Source organism: Cavia porcellus, unplaced genomic scaffold (genome assembly GCF_034190915.1).
Source record: "Cavia porcellus strain 051 isolate PalLab524CR breed Dunkin Hartley unplaced genomic scaffold, mCavPor4.1 scaffold_2, whole genome shotgun sequence".
Classification (NCBI taxonomy): Eukaryota; Metazoa; Chordata; class Mammalia; order Rodentia; family Caviidae; genus Cavia; species Cavia porcellus.
In genome coordinates, this window is record NW_026947485.1 from 8,609,917 (window position 1) to 8,632,572 (window position 22,656).

Sequence of the window (22,656 nt, forward strand, 5' to 3'; positions counted from 1 at the left end):
CGAATGGAGCAGAGAAGAAAATGAAGAAGACAAACTGACAGCTACTGACAGAAAAGGAGCTCAACAGAAATGAGGCAGAGAAGATTGGATGATAGGAACAGCTATTTTGGAGAAAATGACATCTTTATAGGTAATACTGATTTAGTATCATCTTGTTTTGAAGTCTCATCAAGCTTTTGTTCTTCTGTCTCCATTGGTCTAAATAGGTTGTATCTTACTGGATTTTATTATGTATGATAGTATAAGCAAAAACCTTTTAAAGACAAGGAGATTATACAGAAACCATTGTTCATTTTCTGTTAGTCGATTCTAAATACTCTGTAATGCTGTCATTCTCTTAAATGGTTTTACATTGTTTTGATATATTTAATGCTACAGTATACGAAGTTGTACTCAAGGATTTCAAGGAAAGAGACAATATGGTAACTACTTTTAGGTCAGGATTATCTGGTGGTGAAACACTATTCTGCTTAAATGGTTATGTTTTGATCTGCACTGTTTCGCTGTTATGCCCTCTTTTATCTCAATCTCCACTCCATTATTTACTTATTTTTATCCTTTTAATTAAAGAAAAAATAAATAAAAATAGCAGAATATATTATAGTAACCCACTTTGACTTTCCATTATCTCGATTTGAAGCCCTGTATTACTCTCACCATCTTGTTTTTAACTGATGTTCCCCTATTCTGTTTTGCTGGATAGTATCAGGTTCGAAACTTTAGGCAACAGCTGTGAAGATAATGAGATTCATGACGCCCATTCTCGTTGACTTTTATCTACTTTTGAAGACCTACAATGTCTCCAATGTTTTGGTTTTGTCAGTTTTGTTCTTTACTGTTTTGTTCAATTTTATTATAACTAATGATATAGGCAATTCTATTAGAGATAGCGGGAGGCATTATGGTAACCATTGTTGATCACCTTGTATTATGTTTTTACATTATCTATTATGTCCACCCTTTTGATTTGACCAATTCTGTTCTGTTATGTCACATTTGGTTTTACTCTCTTCCAAAAAATAAGAACCGTGGGAGCAATGAAACCTAAAATGTGTAATAGTCACTGTACAAAAGAGAGGAAAAGAAAGTGCTCTAAACTATATAACTGCATGTATACTTAAGTGTATAAGATAGAAAATGATATCAGAGTTTTATTGGATCATTGAACAGAACTGTTTGCAGTATCATTGTTGGAATGTCCACTTTACAAGCTTTAATTTTGTGACTTGAACAATTATTTCTAAGATGACAATATGTAATCCATTAACTAGTGATTTCCTACTGTTTATTTTTTTTTCTGTAAATCTGTATAACTTGTACCCTTTCTCTGCTTTTTTTTTCCTTAAATAAAATTAAAAAAAAAAAAAAAAAAAAGAATAGTTGTAGAATAACTCCTGGGAGCAGAACTGAGAAGAGGAAGTAGGGAACGTAACTTTGCCATGGACATTCATTTCTGTTTGAAGGGTTTTTTTTTTTTTAAACCATAAACATAAATTGTGTTAATTTTTAATAAAAAGGAAAAAATTGACAAGGCTGTATAATTTTCCCCCTGACAGTACTTTATTTTCATCCATTTTTTACTAACGTTACAATAGATGAACATTTTCAGCTATTATCTTTTTAAATAGTATTTTCTCCCATCAGCAGTAACAATGTGATGTCTGATTCAGCCAGGTTCTATAATATCCAAGTTCCCAAGCCCCATCATGCTTAGCACTGAGTAAATATACAAGCAGGTTTCTACCTGTGTAAAGCCTTAAGAACTTCATTCGCAAATATACAAGACTTATTTCCAAAGGGAGTTACAAATCCTCAAACTGAAAAAATGTTCTCAGGGTTATTGTGACACAGAAATTAACTCTGAAGAAATATTTGAACAGTAGAAAAAGGGTTTTATGTAAGTGAAAAATTGAGGGTGGGCCGGCCAGCCGCGGTGCACCAGGTGTCTGTGGAGATGCCTGACTTTAGAACTTGAATAAGCTGATGCACGTGTACATTTCTCTCGGATAAAAACTTACAGTAGTATTGTGTGTAAATGTTATTTAGTGAAGACATTAAAAGATAACTTTCTGGAAAAAGATGAAAAACAAATTTGCAGTGGGCTAGAATAGTGTAATAGATGGCTAAAAATACAATACAGTAGGTGGTAAACCCTGGAAAGGCACATTTCTTTACAAGTTTTTAAAAATTACCTATTTAAATACGTGTTCAACATGTGCACATATTAAAAACCAGAATTTGTGTTCAATATGCTTTAGCAGCGCTGGATTCTGAAACTCTTATCTTCTTTTCCTGTTTTTAGTCTGCGTAATTATACTTCAGAGATTAGAGCATTGATTCTGAAATGTCACAACACGCATAATTTTTGCTATCCAGAACACGTAGTGAAATACACAGATCTTCCTTATGTAGGTCGTGATATATCTTTACTTTTATTAGGTGGTAGGATGTGTCAGTGTTGCTCAGGATGTTCACTAATCAAAGGTGAACAGGAAATTGACCTTACTGATCAAAAAGATTAAAAGGTGTTCAGTGTTCATCAGAGTGAATAGATTGGTCTTTTCAATCTTCACTTAGCACTGAAACCTTCAAAATGTAAGCGGAAAAGTGAAAACCACTCAATGAGGTGGTTTTGATAAGGCATGATACTGATACTTTAAAATATCAATGTAGAAGGAAAATGAATGGCAGTAACAATGAAGGCTTGTCAGGAAGCCTAGAAAGACAAAGCCAGCCCCCGATGAAATGGAAGCAGAACACAACATTTTAAGTGCTTAGAGGCACGGTTAAAAGGGTTCGTGTTATACAGAACTAACGCTAAGCCCATTCATGGAGAGTAAGTACTCAAGCAAGAGGTACTGGGCTTGCTGCAGAGGTCAGAAATGAACCTTCAGCTTGACGTGCAGCAACAAGGATATGGCGACAAGAATGCTGGCCCCAGAGCTGACCCTCAGCGCCCTCCCATCTTGGTGCACACAACTGGGAAATTGTTTGCTCAGTTTTGTCCTGAAGTTTATCTTCTAAGAATTTCTTTTGTGCTTCAGTGCCCCAAAGTCATATGTGCTGACGTACATTATAAACACACACATTTCACCAACACTTTGCTGATTTGAAGCTCAATTTTGACAAAGATCACTTGCTGAATTTATCAAGCGAGGGGGACACGGCTGTTAGTCTTCAGTGGGTAGTGTCCTAATGTGTGCTTACATATGCGGCAGAAGGATTAAGAAAGACCTCAGAAGCATGAGCCAGCTCAGTTTGCAGGTGGACCCAACTACTCAAAGCAATGACATCTTAAAGCATGTGCTCCTTCAGATCTCTAAAGTGCTTTTTAAAATCTCTTTATTTATTTTGCAGTTTGGAGGTAGGTCAGAAGTATCCTCTTGTTACACACGAGGAAGAGGCACAGTGAGCATAGTGACTTCTCAGGTTACAAAGAAAATTCAAGATGGAACAATGAAAATTAAAATTCACATGTAGTGGTTAATGTGTCATGCATGCACCTGTGCAAACCCAATTACAGAGCAAGGTCCAGGTAGCATTTGGTTTAGAAAACGTGCGTCACTGTGTGTGAATATGAAGCCTATTTCACTAAGCCTATGGTTCCAGAGCATGGAGTGAGTGGCCCTCTAACAGTACCTAATACACCTTCCTAGCGATCTCAGAGTATCAGGACTACAGGTGTGTGCCACCATGCACAGCTCAGCTCATAAAACTAGCTGACACCCAGTATCTACTTTTTTAACCACTTGTATTCCACAAAGGTGTTCTCATACTTAGAGATCATTTGATACAAAAATATATAACATCTTAATCATGTAAAACAAAATATTTATAGATATATTTAGGATTAGAGTTAGCAAACCAGAAAAAATAGAGAAAATGAAGAATGAAAAAAGTCAAATGTATATTCTATTCACATGTAACATCTACATTTATCTTCTGAAATACTTAATTATATTTGTGCTTACCAAAAGGTATTTTAGAATAAAAATAGAAAATTTCATAAATCATTCTCATCACCGTACCCTTTCCCTTCCTCTGCCCAGATCAGAGAGCTTCCAATATGGAGACTGGAAATGTGCAGTAGAACACAGTGTTGTTCTTTAAAAATTTAAGTGATGGCAGTCATGAGTGCACAACCATGGGAATATACTTAATGCCAAAAAATTTTAATAGTTAAAATGAAAAGTCTGTATGTATTTATTACAATAAAAAGTAATGTCTTTAAAAATGGTAATTTAGCCCAAACACCTATGTCTTTATGCTCATCAAAATACACCACCTAACATTTGGCATATAAGCTAATCTTGACAAAGCAAGAGCTATGTTTATAAGCATGTGGGAGTCAGCTGTGTCACTTACTACAGTTAGGGGGGTGTGTGTGTGTGTGTGTGTGTGTGTGTGTGTGTGTGTGTGCAGGCCTCTGAAAAGATCCAGGCAGACGGCCTGACTCACCTTGAAGAAAACCCTGATAGAAAAACAGATGCCTCTTTAATACCAGTGTTTCATAATCTCAGAAAATTCTACTACCACTAAAGTATAATGTTTTAGTTAAAAAATTTCTACTGAAATGCTTACACCATTGATAGCTATTTTTTACACCCATATTGACCAGCTTGTTATTTAAATGACCCACCTCCTTCATGGTTTTCTAAGCTGGTCATCATACTGGTAAGCAAGTTATTACATAAACATAAAACACACACTTGCAGAAGTCATTTCCAAAGGAAAAAGTCAACACTCCTGAATTTCTTGAGTCTTTCCGTTTTCAAATTTCTTTTTTTTTTTTTTTTTTTGTCTTTTTCCTTTTTTATCGGTACCAGGGATCAAACTCACGACTGCCTGCTTGCAAGGCAGGCGCTTATGCCGCTGAGCTAAATCCCCAGCCCCCGTTTTCAAATTTCTATCAAATGATTTCTTTTTCATTAAAAGCTCCTGTGCTCATCTTTGTTCAAAGTTTTAATCATCTGTATTTAAGTATCTGGTTTCTCCATGCTTCAAGACAAAAAAATCTTCACTGTTAAGTCCGTATCTTTCCAGAGCTTCACTCAGTTTCACTGGAGGCTCTAAGTAATGCTGGCAAAATGCAAAAGAAAAAAGGAGAAAAATTAAATATACACATGGGGAATATGTGAAATATAAGGTTAACCAACAGATGGCCACATAAAACAGTACCTTTCGTTCTAAGTGCAGCATTAGCAAATGGGCCAATCATTTTTCATGCAGTTTAGCATTAACTGAAGTCGACAGATGTGTCTGTTGTTAGTTGTGAGTCACCTGCACGGCACAGTGCCACCTGAGACTGAACCTCATTAGATTACATGAAATGTGGTCGCTTTCACTGTGTGAAATTTCACTCTAAATGGAATCAATGCCAAAAATGATTAGGGAATTGAATGAACGCTACCAACATTTTTTAAGCAAACAAATTCAGATATAAACTAATGCTAGCGTAAATGTTTTTGGCTAAAGAAGAGCTGTTACTCTCTGGACCTCCAGCTCCATACAGAAGCCGCAGTCTGCAGAATGAAAGAGGCCCCAGAGACAGTCGCTGCAGGAGAGGCCTGTCTCCCTGTGTGTGCTCAGCTTTTCACAGCTCAGTCAAAAGGGAAGGCAGCATATGGAATATTCCAGAATTTTCCCACCCACTGGAAATTTCCAGATAAGTTGAGACTATTTCAATATGCAATTAAATAGCAATTTAACAGAAAATGTTGAGAAGACTGTAACTTCTTTTATTGGTTATTTCTCTTTGGGTCTAAATGTTTACATTGTATGACAGCTATTTTACTTCTACAAAGGCTTTTTACCTCAACTAGAAAAGCTGTAAAATTTGTAAGTGAAAAGAAAAAAACCCTTTCTCTGATACCATCACCAGTGGCAATCTGCGTCTCCCTTCATACAACACACCCCCTGAGTCTGTCCCCAGCGTGCCAGGCCAGCAACTCAGCAAAGATGCTTGTCCTTCCGGAGCTACCAGTCTAGCAGAGACGGAAAAGGACTAGGAAAGGGTTCCCACGTGAGTGTGTGACCGTGCGACCATGTTCCAGGGACAGGGAAGGCGGCGTGGGAAGACACAGCGGGCGGGGAGACAGGCATGATTCTCCTGATGCTCCCTGCCACATCTGAACCAAGACCTGGCGGCCCAGGCCACACAGGGCGCTGCAGGCAGCTGGGCGAGCTGAGCCTTTCACTCCACATCACCGTGGCAGACACACGGCGTGATTCAGCTGCAGCTGCAAGCAACAGGGCAGTAACTCTGAAGGAGGTCAGAAGCGGCCCAGTTCTGAGTCTGAGCTGAAGGCTGACCTGACTGCAGAGGAACTGGGAGAAGGATGTGAGAAACAGAAGCCAAGGTTGCAGCCTGAGCAACTGGGAAGGAGGAGCTGCCATCGACAGAGGTTAAGAGAAACAAGTGGGGGTGGGGGAGATGAGGAAGTTCAGTTTCAGACCCAGGTTCCAGATTCCTGAAGGCTATCCAAGCGGAGGTGCCAAGGGAAGCTGGGTATGTAAGTAAAGAACACGAGGGGTCTGAGTTAGAGAGGTGCAGCAGACAGCTGGCATTTAGAGAGGTCCCAAAGGGGGAACCAGCAGAGGAAGAGGCCCAGCAGAGCACTCAGTGCTCAGGGGAAAAGGGGGGTCCTGCACCGGAGACAGAGGGGACAGCTAGGCACATGCACTAGAAGCCCGGAAACGCTTCCTGAGGTCCAGCATGCACAGATTTGGTCAGAGTTCTTGGTCACATTGCTAACCTGCTCACTTCCACTTCATGGCTGTTTAAAGGCTGCCTTTCAAGTGACTTAGGTTTCAACTAAACTTTATTCTCCCAGTTGCAGGAGATAACCAATTATGGATGGATGGCTTATAATCCAAATGTGCTTATAGTCCATTTCATACATACAGAAAGTAGATCACTAATGTATTACCAGAAGAACTTAACTCTATCGGAGCCTAAGTCACATTTTCCTTGCCAATTTTTTTTTTTAATTTCAAAGTGATGACATTCTTTCCCACTGAAAATAAGTACTCAACGCTGTGCTCGCTGTCTTGCCAAACATACACGTACACAATCACCTGATTGATAACGTATTTCTTTGCTAAACTCTACCTTTAGTGTAAAGTATGAGGTGCAGATTTAGTGTGGATTTTGATGTGTGTTGGCCAGGAGCACACCCTTTTGTCTTTAATCTGTCTAGATTTAGCAGTCTTTTAAAATTCCTTCAAAAGTTAATTCTTGGCTATTTTCAGCTATCTAGGGAAAAGCCTTGAGATGAGGTAGCAAAGGCCTCTGGGTTACCTGGACTATCTTATAAGCCAAACCAAACAACCATGCCTAAGGCAAGTCCGCAAATCCCAGCCTGGTAAGGCGAAGTGGCCAGAGCAGGAGCGCTCCCAGCACCAGCCCTAGTCAGCCACTAAGGTCTTAAGCAGACACCTGTTTTACAGCCTACTACAACAGAATCCATTCCAAGCTTATCTATTCCATACCTAAAATCTGTTTCCATCAAAACTCCTCATTTAAGTTTTAGGGCTTAAATATACCATTTAGGAAATCCACTTATTGTTCCTTAGGTTAGATGTTGCTATTTATGCACAATTTTAGGATCCTGCCACGGTACAGGCTCCTTATTCTCCCTATATTACAGTGTGCAGATGTTGTAGTTACGTAAATGTCATTTTAAAGCATGGTACCCTACTTTTCGACTCCCCGGGTTACATGTAAAGATTTTTGATGACATAAACACATGCTTCATTAACAACAGAAATAAGCCCAAGAACCAGCAGGCTAAGAGGCTCTCTTCACCGCATCCAAGTACTGTTTTATCTCTGCTTCATACATGACTGCCCAGGGCAGACTCAAGTCTGGCCCAGAACCCCGCTAGGAGACTGGATGGAGATGGCCAGATCCTACCACTGGTCAAACACACCGGCCAAGCTCTTGGCATGAACAAACTCACCTCATATGCTAAGGCGAAAGTTCCCCAGTGAATGGCCACAGATTTCTTTGCTTGAACATCAATGTGAATCCTTACAGCTTCTTCTGGGTCTATGTGCTGGTATTTCATAAACCACCTGATGAAATAGCAATTTATTAATTTTGGCCTGCGCATGTACTCTAAATTCTAATTACCACCTCATCTAATCAACCTTTGCGATTCTGCCCAGGATTAGGGATGTCTGAGAAATCAGCAGCTCAGTGTGGGTGTCTTCGTAGCCACTGGCCATCTAGAGAGCTCGTAACAGATCGTGCAGTCTAGCCTGTGCCCTCAGTGACTGTCATTTAATTTTACTGGGCTGGGACAGAGTATTAGCATTTGTAAAAGCTCCCCATAAAAAACTACTGGAAATAGAATATAAGCAACACTCTGGAGAAAGAGCCCGAAACTCAGGTCAAGGCTTGATTGTAAAAAATAAAATGAAACGGTTTTAAACAGAAATAAATCACCGTAGACAAAACCATCCCCTTATAGTTCACCTTTCTGCTGGGAAAAAATACACATTTTTCTTACATAAATTACAACAAATAAGTTTCAAATAAAATTCTGCAAAGTAAAATCTTTTTCATGTATATTTTTAGTGCTAAGACTTCTTACCTAATGATACAACTTACTATTACTTTTAAAAGTTACAATCCTGAGTATGAATTAAAGAAACTAAACACTAGATAAGAACTGGAAATCAAAACTCTAATTCCAAAAGATCCTTGATACTACACAAAAACCATTTTTAAAAAACTTGCTAAAGCCAAAAGCAAACAAAAATTAATGCATAAATGTTTAAAGACCTGGAGCAAAAAATTCCATTTACTCTTCAATGAACTGATTTAAAAGACAACTGAACCATGAAGTGTTTGGTTTGGCAAGAAAACAGGACTGATGGTATCACCTGCTATCCTAGGTCCTTGCTTCAATGATAATGGAAATTAAAGCTGAAGCTTTCATCTTGAATTTACCGGAAAAAGTTTTATTGGAAAAGTGAAAGAAAATGAAGGGATGACACAGTTCTGACAAAGAGCAAGCTGACCCCTAACAAAGGTAGGTAAGAGAAGGGAGGAAAGGGCTTCGGTGTGAGATGCTGATGCCCGAATCCCACCACTGGACAAACACAAGCTGAATGCAGGAGTGGGTCTAAAGAGGCGGCCCATTAATGAAGAAAAGGGACCAGTTTCATGGGGTGCTATGGGGGCTGAGGCCCGCTGGTCATCTCTCAGTCCTGGCTTTGCAGCTCTGGAAGAACCCTCGTAATTGTCTCCGCTTAGGCAGTTCAGTCCTGCGAGGTGCTGTGAGAATCCACGGTGACTGCAGGTTTACAGTAGTGAGATTTCTGGACACAGCTGACTGTCACGTATCTCTCATCCTGGGGTCCTCCACCTTAAAGGGTGGTGAGACAGCCTACCTAAATCTAGGCTCAACCTTGTTTTGCCAACTTTTAGACAGACATTTCCTACATGTTCACAGGTACAACAGAGAATCTGACCTGGTTTTTCACAACAGGGGGTAACTGTGGGCCCAAATGAAGAGTCATAGTTTCCGCAAAACCCACTTTAAGACCCTGCTTGTCTCAAAAGAAAACACCAATTATCCTTTTATAACAGGTTACAGGCCCGAGAGTTTATCTGTCCCAGTGATGACCTGGGAGAATGGCAGGGATATCACACAGGGCCCTGGCAGGCTGCCCAATGCAGCCCACGAGGCAGCGGGGTGAGACCAGCTCCTGCAGCCCCGGGGTCACCTGTGGAGGTGTCCCCAGTGCAATTCCCCAGGCTGCTGCTTCTCATCTGTGAAGTGCAAACGTAGACCCACCTTGAAGGGTGTTGCGAGGATTAAAAGGGAGACTTTACGAACGCACCGAGCACGGCACCTGCTTCACAGGCTTCTCCCAGAAAAGCAGACGTGGCAAAACCAATGCTATCAAACAAGACCATTACTTCCAATAAAGAGGGCAAAATGTGCTATCTGTAAGCAAATCTGGCAGGTTAGAGGAGGAAAAGCAAACCCATCTTCCCGTTCCTCACACCCTGGGCTAAGCAAAGGCGCTGGTCATGACGCAGCTGTAAGGCCCAGCTATACTCACAGGCAGCAGCTGCAGGGGCCTACGGGAGCCCAAACACGAAGCCGCAGTGTTCTGCCCAGCCACACCTTACACAAGCCCTGCTCTGTCCCCTCACCTGGGACTCAGGATGCAGGGCAAGATGAAAAGTGTCTGGTGCATCTGCTGTTTTATTTTTTAATTTTGCCTGCAAATTCAAGGGCAAGTTGCTCCTTTCTATTCTCATGTCTATCTGAAATAATCTTAAAATTTTTACTCTAATGTAACAAAAATGTTAACTCCCAACTGACTTGGCTAGAATCCCTGTTGACAAGCGACCCCAAAGGTAAGAAGGAAGCATTGTCTTCTCAGGGTGAGACTGAAAGTTCCTGGAGCGTCATCCTCTTACATTTGGAGAGCACGTCCCGTTTCTGGGAATACATCCCTTACATCTCAAAATGTTGGTAGTGACCAGAGAAATGGGTACACAGCAGAGGATACCACATTTGATCCACTTAGAGCAGGATCCACTCATCCTTCTCCCACCTTATACACAAAACAGCTGTGACCAGGCGGGCAGGGGAAGGAAGTGTGTGTGCAGACGTGTGCAGCTTGCTTACCATTATCTATCCTGCTACCTCGAAGATTTTCATAAGCGAGATCCTAATATATTAATAACATGTACTGTGTGACACTCCATATTATATAAACTGATTTGCTTTTTATAAAATATTGCTGTTTTCAGAGGTTTAATTAAAAGAATTACTTAAGAGGAAAAGTGAAATTCAAGGATTAATATTGATTAATCCTTAACTGGAACAATTAACAGCAACCAAAAAAAAAAAGTTAAAACACCCAGCCCTGCAAAACAAGGAAACTAGGAAACACACAGGAGGGAGAAATGAGTGCTAATAAAGATAACGAAAGATGTTTTAAGTGAATTTAAAAGGTTAACAAATGAATATAAAACAATCCAGTGGAAACAGAGCAGCTTCATCCTACCATGTGTTATTATATGGGGGGAAACCTGAATTGTTCTGCCTGCAGGGCTTCCTCAGCAAAACACACCTGTGATGTCCTGTGCAAGCACTGAAGCCTAGATAAAGCATGTTTAAATTAAAAACGGGAAGTACCCCTAAGTCTGCTACTGTGTTTGTTTTCTTTGTACTCACACACTTGACCAGAGTATAACCAGGTGTGATGCGTGCCTGTCAGCCCAGCTCCCTGGGAGGCTGTGCCTGGGAGGCAGAATGGTCAAGCCCACCCTAGGCAATTTAGCAAGATCCTGTGGGGGGGGGTGAAAAATGAAAAAGAGTGAGGACAGAGCCCAGGGCAATGTCCTATATTCAATTCTTAGCACCAAACCAAAAAAACCTCATCGATGGGTGTGGTGGCTCACGCCTATAATCCCATCACTTGGACGGCTGAGGAAGGGGATCACTGGAAATTTAAAACCAGCTTAGGCTACAAAGTGAGCTCAAGGCCAGCCTGAACTGCATAGTGAGACCCTCTCAAAAACAAAACAAAACAAAACAAAACAAAAAAAGAAAGAAACACACAGAATGGACTGAAATCTAATTCTTTTCCCTAAACACTTTGAGGCTCCTGGGCCACCGATGGATGTTTATACGCTGAGTGCACAGGGCTGAGGGCGGCGGTAAGGCAGCGCTCTGGACCAGTCTCACCTGTGAGCAGACAGAGACCACCCTCAGGCACCCACGCTACAGCCAACACCTTGCTTTTCCCCCCACTAGACACAGCAGAGACACTGGACAGGGAATGCTCAAATCAGAGGGAAAAGGAGTTATGTAAAAAAAGAACTCTCTACATGAAAGGGAGAGCAAGAGTTAGGTTCCATTACTGGCTGATGAGGTTAACTTCGGATGGGGTGGTGCGTGAGCTCCTGGTGAGGTGGGGGCATTCTTTACACCTGCAGCCTTCTTTGTTGGTAATACTCTTTCTGATTTTGAGTAATTATTTGACAGAAAGGATGATGATTAAAATACTTTTAAATATTTAAAATCTAATTGAATCTGACCCACCAATCCCCATCAATGTATAACAAAGCCCACCATTAAAATCACAAATTACCTAGAATCACAAAACCATAACCATTAAAGTTCATTTAATTTTATCATGGGGTAGGACTGCCTTTTTTCACAAGTTTACAGACCTTGGTTCATAAGCTCCAATGGGAATAGCTGCAAGGTCGAACGGTCCAAATCTTTTTCCTATCTCTTCAAATGCAGAGCAATAACCAGTATCTCCTGCAAAAAAAAATCGATTCCAAGGCCCCAGGACAGACCAGCTGCCCCACAGAACCTTGTTGTCATCCATCAGAGTCCTTTTACACCAGTGCTGGGACGGTGTGAAGACAAAGGTGACCTGATCGTGGCCGGGCACACAATTCTCCTCCCACCAGTCCAGCTCAATGACATTCTCACAGCCGCACCTCTGCATCCAGTCAAGGAGGCCCAGAGGCACAAACCACCTCAGCTCATTCCCAAAGCGCTCATTGAGAGCAATGACGGAGCTGTAGTCCAGGTGGTCATAGTGGTTGTGACTGATGAGGACAGCGTGGATTTGGGGGAGCTCGGCTACCGTGCACGGCGGAGGCCGGAACCGCTTCGGACCCAGGTACTGCGACGGAGAGGCCCGGGAGCTGAAGATGGGATCCGTGAGGAAGACGAGCTCATCCATCTCCACCATCAGCGTGGCATGGCCCAGCCACGTGACTCTCAAGCCTGCCTCCCGCACGCCGGCTTCTCCAGGGTCATCGATAAAATACGGTTTAAGCACTGGGAGTTCTTTGTCAAGTTCCTGAGTGTATAAACAGACAGACAAAGCTGCAGTTAGGGACAAAAGCTACTGGGCCATCACAGGACACATCGCCCTACATTAGAATGAGGGGGCTATTCTGGGAGAAGAGAAGTCATTCAATAAACCTGCTGTCTCGGCTTTCCTCTTGAAAACGCGAACTCCTTTCTGGATCTGACTTCATTATAATCATATTACGGAACTTTCCCTACTCCCAAATGCAACAGGCAGAGGGAACATGAAATGGAACACTCTGAATACTGCTGATTTATTAAGTTCTCTGAAGGTGCTCTTCTGAAGTGCCACGAGTCACCTGGCCCAGGTGCAGGCCACCCCTGGGACACAGACCCATGACCTGCAGTGCCTGGGTAGTGGATAAGCATCTGACTTTCAGAGTGAATAGGCAGAGCACTATCACGATTCTTGGGCAAATCACATTCATAACTAGTTCTTCTCATGCCTCACCCTTAAAAGGCTGGCGGCTGGCTGGGAAGAGGGCAGATGGGGAGAGGCTAGGGAAGGAAAGCTGAGAGGTCACTGGAACGCTTTGAATGTGTAGAAGGCTGGCCAGGGAAGGCAAGAGGCAGGACAGGCAGAGGATGAAAAAGATTTCCTAGCTGGAGATTTAGCTCAGTGGCATAAGCGCCTGCTTGGCAAGCACAAGTTTGTTAGTTCGATTCCTGGTACCAAAAAAAAAAAAAAAAAAAAAGATTTCCTTTACCCATGCCAAGCCTTAGTTTCCTCACCTGGAAAACTGGTATAATACCTGTACTTGCACTTTGCTGCTGGGAAAAGTGAATTAGGCAGTGGCTGGCACTCTATAAGCAGGCAAGCTCTACCCCCCCAACCAAGCACACATCAGGCTTATCCATCAATCTCATACTTCTGTACAAGCACTAAACTGTTGGGAGCCAGCGCTAGTTCACCATGCGCGGCGGTCATGCGGCCTGTAGGAAAAGGCAAAGCCTGAGCTAAATTACCCCTCCCATCGAGTGAGCCAAGTTGGCGCCTGCTTCCTGCCCCCTGATTGCCCTGGCGACTTAAACAGCCCGCGCAATAGATAGTCTGCCCAGCAACAACTGACGTTAGCCAATCAGCCCGCATCGCGCGCTTTGAACTGATTGGCCACTGTTACCCTATAAAAGTGAGTGCCTCTCCCGCCACGAGAGAGATAGAGGAAGTCCACCGGTAAGAAAGGACTGGTGGCAGAGCAGAGGCCTCGCGCGGCCCACGCGGAGACAAATAAAGACAAGGTTGCACACCATCAGAATTTGTCGTGTGTTCTTCCTGCCGGCCGGGAGCGACACCGACACTAAACTACTAAAGATCCTAAGTGACAGCTTTCTGTCATCTCGGTCCACACACAAGCCACAACTGTCCTCAGGAGCAGCCTGCTCGTGGTGGAGCTCCTTCCTGCTGAACGGTCCCCACCACCCGGTCACACCCATCCCACATCCTTGGCTCGGCACTATGCTGTCTGTGAACCGCCCTAACCTCGTCTCCAGCTGTTTCACGTGTGGGAGCCACTCTGACTGCTTCAAAACTCAGGGGCGTCTAAGCACACCTGGGGATGTGACCTTGCTTGTCTAATGCAAATGCACAGTGCAATGCAGTTAGGTACCATAACAGCACAGGTGAACTCGTGTGGGCTGGTCACGGCACTGTGTAAGAATGTAAACACACAGGATAACAATCTGTATAAGCATTATACAGTAGAGGGGCTGGGGATGTAGCTCAGTGGCTCAAGCACTTGCCTGGTAAGTACAAGGTCATGAGTTCAATCCCCAGTACCAAAAAAAAATGTAAAAGTAAAAAAAAAAAAAAAAAAGAATTACACAGTAGAGACGCAGCAGCCCCCTTGCCGTCTGCTGCTCTGCTCCACGCTGCCCGCTGTCCTCGCAGGTGTCTTACACTCGTGCCTTCGTTAACCTTGGGACCTTGCCTGTGAGCATCTCCCTCGGGCCCCCTGGGCAGCTGCCACACACTATTATTACAGGCACTGAGCTCCACCACACGGAAAGGCGTCCCGCTCCGGCTCCGGCTCCAGCTCCAGCACTGCTGCGCAGATCCTGCAGAGCGCTTGTCCTGCGCGGTCCTCCGCTCTCATCCCCCTGACACTGTAATCCAGTGGGACTCCCTACTGGGACAAGCCCCGTGTCTCCACACCAGCAGACGTGACTCCCGCCTCTCGATTCCTCGCCTCTCTGTCCACAAATCTGGATATTCGGGTTACATGTGAGGATTTAGCCCACGTCTTATGCAGCTGGGTGGGGGCAGAAGTTCAGTCTGAATTAACAGTCACACTTTTCCTCTTTCCCCTTTTTGTGCAGTATTGTTCCTACTCCCATCACTGCAGAGTAGCTTATTTTTAAGAATCTGATTTTTAGGATTACCATCCAATAATATTCAAAGAAACGGAATCACTGAATGAGATCCCAAAAGAAAAAAATCGTTTTTACTTTCTACCCTGTTCACCAGAATGTCTCAAGGGCCTCTCTTTTCACTAACCATGCCTATCTCCACAGCACATATGACACTGACTCACATTAGAAATAAACAGTGAAAAAGTCAACAGTGGAACCCGTGTTCTTGTTAATGTACTTGTGCTTTCACGAGTACATAACTGTGGGCTAATATGAGATTAAAAAAAGGAGTTGACTCAAACTGTTTAAAGTATGCTTTTTAAATCACTTTCAAAGAAGACTTTACCAAATCCTCTCCTTCTTTATAAGGTGACACTGTTATTGTCTTAGGAAACTTAAGACAGTCACAACTCAGATTTTTAAAATACAAAAATAAATATTTTTCTTTTTTCACATTCATTTTTAAGTTTATGTAAATAATGAACAGAGATTGTTTTGTTTCCAAAATATTACACCTCCAATTCACTTAATCACCAGTGGTAACATCTGACATTTTTGTCATGCAGTGTGTGGAATGAGAATGAGATCCATCCAAGTGGCTTTGTACTTTTTCTCTCCTGCTTTATTATGAGAATACACTTTGAAAGATATTTGGAAAATACATAAAAATATAAAGATAACAGTCATCCATGATACCAACATGTAGTAATTATAACCACTGCTAATACTGTGCTATAATTTTTATTCAATTCTATTTTACGCAAGACTAAGATCACAGCATATTCATATTTTCCAGTCTTATTTTTAAGTTTTATATTTCATGACCTTTTCACCTTTTACTACCAGTCTTTGAGACACATATGAAAGTGTTTCTAAAAGAAATGAGGGGCTGGGGATTTAGCCCAGCCGGCAAAAGCACCTGCCTTGCAAGCAGGCAGTAGTGAGTTCGATCCCTGGTACCAATAATGCCAAGCACCTTGAGATGCACAAGGCCCTGGGTTCAATCCTGAGCTCTATGAAACAAGATAAAGCACAGGAAAAAAGATTTCAAATGTACAGAAGACTGACTCAAGAGAACCAAACATAACTAATGTAGCTAACAGTCAATTCAGAATAAAAAGATTTCCTTTAGAAGGACATCTTCTAAAGAATAGACAAATTTCCAAAACCTAAAGAAAGCAGATTTCCAGAGTTGAAGGGTTCACTAGACACTGAGCACCATGCATCACAATGAAGTCCAGAACAGGGAGGCCAGAGATGCAATCCTCACAGTTTCTGGGAGAAAATAAAGGCCCTGTAAAAGGACCAAGAATACGAATGGCACTGGATTCCCCCACAGAAATACTAAAGGGAGGGCCACAGAGATAGTACGTTCCCATCTAAGCACAAACTAAAACTACACTCAACTATCAATCAAGAGTGAGAGTTAAGACTGCAGAGAGACAAGGTTCCAAAGCGCATGCTTGCCTGGACACTTTCTCGGGAAGCTCAGTGCTCCCCCTGGATGAGAAAATGTCCCGGTGGGAGATCACAGGCCACCATGGAAGAGCAGAAGGAGCCCGGCACGAGGGCGCCACACCCAGAACAGAAGCTGAGGGCTGTCACCAGGCCCCCGCCCAGTGCCAGAAGACTCCTGGACGCACTGCAAAGCCATGTGCGGCAGGCAGATAAAGGTCAAAAACGCCCAGAAAGCCAAGCAACTGAGAAAGATGTGTTTACTCACATCACAGGGAAAAAGGCACCTAAGAAGGCAGGCAGCCATAGTCTACGCTACTGGGCTCACCAATAAAAAACATCAACACAGACACAATAATGTCAACAGTGAAATCAGAAGGGTGAATGCAGCCGACAATACTGTAGCATATAATTCAAAATGGCTAGAGGAGAGGACTCTGAATGACGACTGTGTAGAGGACAGACAGCCTACATATCCCCAGCTGACTGACATACAATGTATAAAGGTACTGAACACCAGGCTGGACTCCGCAAAGATGTGTCAGATTCATCTGGTAACAAAAAATACAAGACAGGCATAGTGGTGACCATCTGGAGCCCCAGCTAGTCGGGAAGCTGAGGCATGAGGATCACTTGAGCCTATGAATTATGGATTTGAGATGAACAGCTTGGGTAACACACCAAATCCCCCTCTCTTAAAAAAAATCTATATAAAAAAAAAATATATATATATATGGAACAGAATAAAAGGAAATGTCACGTACAGCAAGAGTGTCAGAGGTGAGATAAATCAGGCAATCCAGATTAGAAGTTGGTGAATAATGCCCCAGAATGACCTATGTTGTTTTCCTCAGAAATACAAAGATAAATTCCAGAGCAAACAACTCAATGTGCTGAAAGCTGCTCCCTCTGGAGAGGGAAACTGGGCAGCAGGGGCCAGTTAGAGGAAAAGCTCTTCCTTATAAACCTTCCCATGCTATGTCTTGCTTAAAACCACCTATGTGTATTTTTTCCTGCTAAACATTAAAAAGCAACTTATAGTATATGATCGTATAAACTCATGTTTCATTTTTTTCAAAGAAAAACCTACTCTTTAATATCCCACAACTAAGGACGCACTGCATTTTCAAAGTACTTTCATGTGTTGTGTGAACCCCACTATAATCCTAGTGACTCAAACTGTATTATTCTCATTTTGTGGACAAAAAAAGAAAGATGAAGCCTGTGCTAGTGAGCTTTCCATCACTACATGATCTGAGAGAATTTATAAAGAGAAAAAGTGACAGTTTGGGGGCTTCCAGCCACAAGCACAGGGCCCCACTGCACGCGGGCCTGTGGCTGGTGTCCTAGGGTGGCAGGGAGTGGCGGCCAGGCCCTCACCTCACAGCCGGGAAGGGAAGCAGAGCAGGACAATGGCAGGGTCCCACCCGGGACAGGAGGCCTTCCAGAGGCTGCACCTCCCGACAGGCCCACCCTCCCGGTGGGGCTTCCAGGGATATTTAAGGGCCAAACCTACAGAACTCCTGGGGGATTCTCCTAAAAATAAGGTTACAGTCAGCGAAGAACGAGCCTCCTGAGCCCCGTGCCCTACTGCTCCCAGCTGGCCTTGCAGCGGCAGCCCGTGCTGTGTGTCTGCCACCTGCAGCCTGACTGCCCCGCACAGGGCCTGCCACAACAGCCACCCTGTGTGATGAGACCCAGGAAGTGCCTGCCTCCCACCAGCGCTGAACAACCATCACACTGGACCATTAGCAAGACCGTCAGGTAAGACCACCAAGCAGCATAACAGCGAAAGCAGGTGCCACCACAACAATGTGCAGCCTGAGACCCGCAAGAGACAAGCGTCAGCAGAGGCCCACCGTTAGCCGACAGGCAAGTGGACCATGTCTCCTGTGCAGGACGTACTTCTGCTTTATTTAGACCTGTCACTGAATCTGCAGTGCATTATGTTTCTCCCAAGACTCTTCGACACTGATTCACCTAAATACGCTATGGTACGGTACAAAGAGCATGAGCACCAGTCTCTCCTCCAACAGTCTGACGGTGTGGCGCAGTTACACAAGCTTCCCAGGGCCCCCAAAACAACATCCAACCTGGACTGGGTTCTGAGTTGACCTAACAACACGAAGCAGATGTTCATCACACAGTTCCTAACATGCTTCTTGTTTTTTATTTTGGAAAAGTAGAGCTCTATCACATTTGGGAATTAGTAAATGTTAATCATGTCAGCAATTTATTTTAAAGGCTAAAACAGAGAGCTGCAGTTGTCCCTAAGTAAAATGAAAGGTTAAAGTGCTTTTGATCTAGTTCTAGGCTTTTACTGAAAACGAGGAATATGAGATCAGAAATAAAATATGAATTGAAACAATGCAAAGGTGTCTTTTTTGCTTTCTTTTACATGATGCTGAATTTGTTTTTAAGCAATATGTTTGGAGATATCCACCTTGTCATTTTTAAAAGATCTTTTGCTTTAAAAAAAAAAGAGCCAAAGATATAGCTCAGCAGCATAGCACCTGCCTGACAGGCGTGAGGTCATGAGTTTGATTCCCAGTACAGAAAGAAAGAAAGAAAGAAAGAAAGAAAGAAAGAAAGAAAGAAAGAAAGAAAAAAAGCAAGCAAGCAAGCAAGCAAGCAAGCAAGCAGCTTACGTATGTATCATTACAGAAGACAGCCCACCTCTACCACTTCTCCTTATCTGCTCTATTATTCCCCACTGCACCTAACATGCTCTAATGTATCACACAACTTACTCACTTATTTTATCTCTCTGTTCCACTAAAACAAAGGTCCAGGCAGGCCTATGTCTGTAGCTCTCGTGTGTCATACAGTGTGCTCAGCACTCAGTAACTACTAGCTAAATAAATGAATGAGTGAATGGGCAGGCTTGAGAAGACCCATGAAAATACAACAAAAGGTAGTGACAGGTCAGTTTTCCCACAGCTGGGACAAAATCCCTGATACCAACAATTTAATACAGGACAGGTTTATTTTGGCTCATGGTTCCAGAGGTCACAGTCCATGGTCAGTGGAACACACACCCTACCCACACTGGCCATCTGCCCTGCCTACTTCCAACCTTGTTTCTCTTTATAAGAAAGTTCAGCAGAAGGAAAACACAGCAGCTTTCTCATTCCTTCATCCCTTCCTCAAAGCTGAAAATACATTTCATCTAATAATGTACTGCCTAAGATGCTTAAAAACATGTATCATTGGCTGGGGGGCAGACCAGTAGCAGGGAGCTTGCCTGGCATGTGCAGAGCTCTGGGTTCATTCCCAGCACTGCAGAGAGAAAAAGCATATGCATAAACAGATAGATATAGGTATCATAGTGATCAGTTCTAGTAACCAAGATTAACACGCCCACGGCAGGACTGTAATTCATGTCTCACTGTCGGGCAGCTCTGACCTGAACCATCATTTCCAGTGGCACATGCATGACTGTCTCAGAGGAGACTCGAACTACTGACAATATATGTGTGACAGTCTCTTAAGGCAGCTTACACTGCTTCTTAGGGGGTCTCTGATTACAGTAATCCATGAAAGGCATTGATTTAGCAGACCAGATGTCATAATATTATATTCCTTAAGGACACTAAAATGGTATTTTTAAAAAACTGCAATGCATGCTGGGTGTAATAGCACATACCTGTAATCCAAGCACTCAGGAGGCTGAGGCAGGAGGATTGCCATGAGTTCCAGGCCAGCCTTGGCTACACAGTGAACTTAAAGCCAACCTGAACTACATAAAGAGATCCTGTCTCAAAAAAAAAAAAAAAAAAAAACCCAAAACAACAACAACAAAAACCCTACAAAACACACAACAACAATAACAGCAAAAATTTTAGGGGCTAGGGATTTAGCCCAGTGGTGTAAGTGTCTGCCTGGCAAGCGCAAGGTCCTGAGTTCAATCCCCAGTACAAAAAAAAAATTTTTTTTTATTGAAGTAGAATACAATTTAATGCGTGTAGTGTTTAGTGGTGCTTCACTGACTTTGCAGGTCAGTCTGATCATCTATCAAGAGGACGGCAATATGCATTGTAGCACCTATGGGGAATCTGCTTCTGAGGGTGGTGGCCGCTGTTGATTCCCTATTGTCTTGTTTTGAAGTCCTATTCTCATTGTTCCGTTTGGCTGGGTTTTGTTTTGTTACAAAAACTAACTGTGACACAGCTAATTTGTGATACAGAAGCTATAAATGCATATTATACATACCAACAATGGCATGATTATAAGCTTCCCATGCTAAAATTTGTTTTAATTACTGATAAACTCATGAATATAAATTTCTTTTAATTTAATGAAATGTGTTGATTGGTGTATTATTTTTAATTGGTATGAATGGTATTAATATCAATGGGCAAATTATTCAAATTCAAACAAAATGCAAGTGATTTGAGCTGTTCGTACCACCAGTGGTAGGGCTCACCCTATAGGGCAGTCAGGCATGTACCCCATGGTGCAAGCTGGTAGGAATGTTTTAATACTGTGACGGCCCCTAGCATCAAATGACACCAGGGCTTAAATATCACCTTTTCAAGAAAAAAGCACATTTACCAAGGGAGAGGAGCTAAGCCCACACCCAACCTGCCTCTTCCCAGCCTTCACCCCAACCCTCCACTCACAGTCTTGCAAGCCTGGAGGGAAGGTGAGGCGGAGGAAGATGGTGGGGGCTCAGGGGAATCAACATAGCAGAAGATGCCATGTACCCGCCGGCTCCTGCCGAAGTCCATCTCATGAACGAATAATTTCATGCCAAATGTCAATAAATTTCATCCCAAGTAGAGCTAGAGCACCCAAAGGTCAGTAGCCCAGAGTCAAGTTCTCGAGATCTAGAGAGGTCCTCGAAGAGTTCTTTCAGAGCTCTGGCAGCTTTACCCAAGATTAAAAGCTGCAGCTACGCTGTGCTGTACCCCTCACAAGCCATATTCCAAGCGGGAGTCAGGTCACCACTTTCTGGAATGTGCCAGACACTGTGTCACCTGCATGACCTTACCCATGATGTCATCTACTGGAAACCTGTCAAACTACTAAGCCCAGTGCAGACAGCCCCTCTTTGGAGAAGCCCCATCCATTGCCGCCAGTCAGAATTAAGTACTTCCTTGCCTGTGCTGTGAAAACACACTGCGCCGACCTCAGGTTTGCAACACATCAGAGGGATGGTTGATATGTGCAAGCGCTGCAGCAGGAACCCACCCGAGGATTTGCACCTCACTCCTCCCTGTATCTCCCCAAAACCCACGTGACACCTCATCACAGAGAGGACACAACGCAACTCACAGCAGAGCAACTCACAGCAGAGCCGTGCCCTGCGAAAGCAGCATGCACACGCGAGCCCCGAGGGAGGAGTGTTACCTCTTTGCAACACGGCACGCTGCTGTGATCCTTCTCGGTGAGCAGCCACCGGAGCAGGCTGGAAATGGAAGGGCTCCTCCACGTGGGCCACGGGTTGACGAACCTCCCGTCCTTCCCCTTCTTGGACTTAGTGACGTCTTCCTCTAGTCTGTAATCCAGCTTGAAGCTTTTCTTGGACAACTTGGAAGAATCGCTTTCTGCAGAATCCCGTGCTGAATTTTGTCGTTTCCGCACTGCTTCTTTAGGATTTTGGTCACTTGGCATCAGAGACTCGTTACTTTCATTTTCATCCATTTTCTTTGGTGAAGAACTAAAAAAAAAAAAAAAAAGACAGAGGCAAGTTTAACATGAAAGTATTCAAACCTATCATGTAATATTTCTTGGCCAATAAGAATTTCCCCAACTTGCCAGGCAGGCGCTTATGCTGCTGAGCTAAATCCCCAGCCAAATTTCCCCAACTTAAAAAAAAACTACGTCTCTATTAACTCATACTTTCTTCCTGTAAAGAAGACTTTTAGCGCCTACCTAATTCTTCTAATTAGGAAAGGTTTAGCATTCTAGCTTTGGAATCTTCTGAAATTTCCCTCTCTACTGTAATCTAAAACAACACATCTTCCTAGCTAGCATTTAAACACAG

The 22,656-nt window shown here is 43.1% G+C and overlaps 1 protein-coding gene across 6 annotated transcripts in view; it reads right to left on the minus strand.

Moving 5' to 3' along the window:
• Positions 1-1,538: 1,538 nt before the first annotated feature.
• The window catches only part of Napepld (N-acyl phosphatidylethanolamine phospholipase D), a 42,307-nt gene continuing 21,189 nt past the window's right edge, over positions 1,539-22,656 (minus strand). For 5 of the 6 annotated variants that reach the window (XM_063237657.1, XM_063237629.1, XM_005003636.4 and 2 more), the window contains exons 2-5: positions 22,020-22,329; positions 12,206-12,852; positions 7,962-8,076; positions 1,539-5,079 (exon numbers count right to left, since the gene is read on the minus strand). In XM_063237657.1, coding sequence (XP_063093727.1) covers positions 4,963-5,079; positions 7,962-8,076; positions 12,206-12,852; positions 22,020-22,313 — 1,173 coding nt within the window. In that variant the 5' untranslated portion in view covers positions 22,314-22,329 and the 3' untranslated portion in view covers positions 1,539-4,962. Of the gene's footprint in view, positions 5,080-5,178; positions 5,362-7,961; positions 8,077-12,205; positions 12,853-22,019; positions 22,330-22,656 lie in introns of all 6 variants that reach the window. The other variant, XR_010043658.1, reaches the window with a different exon arrangement.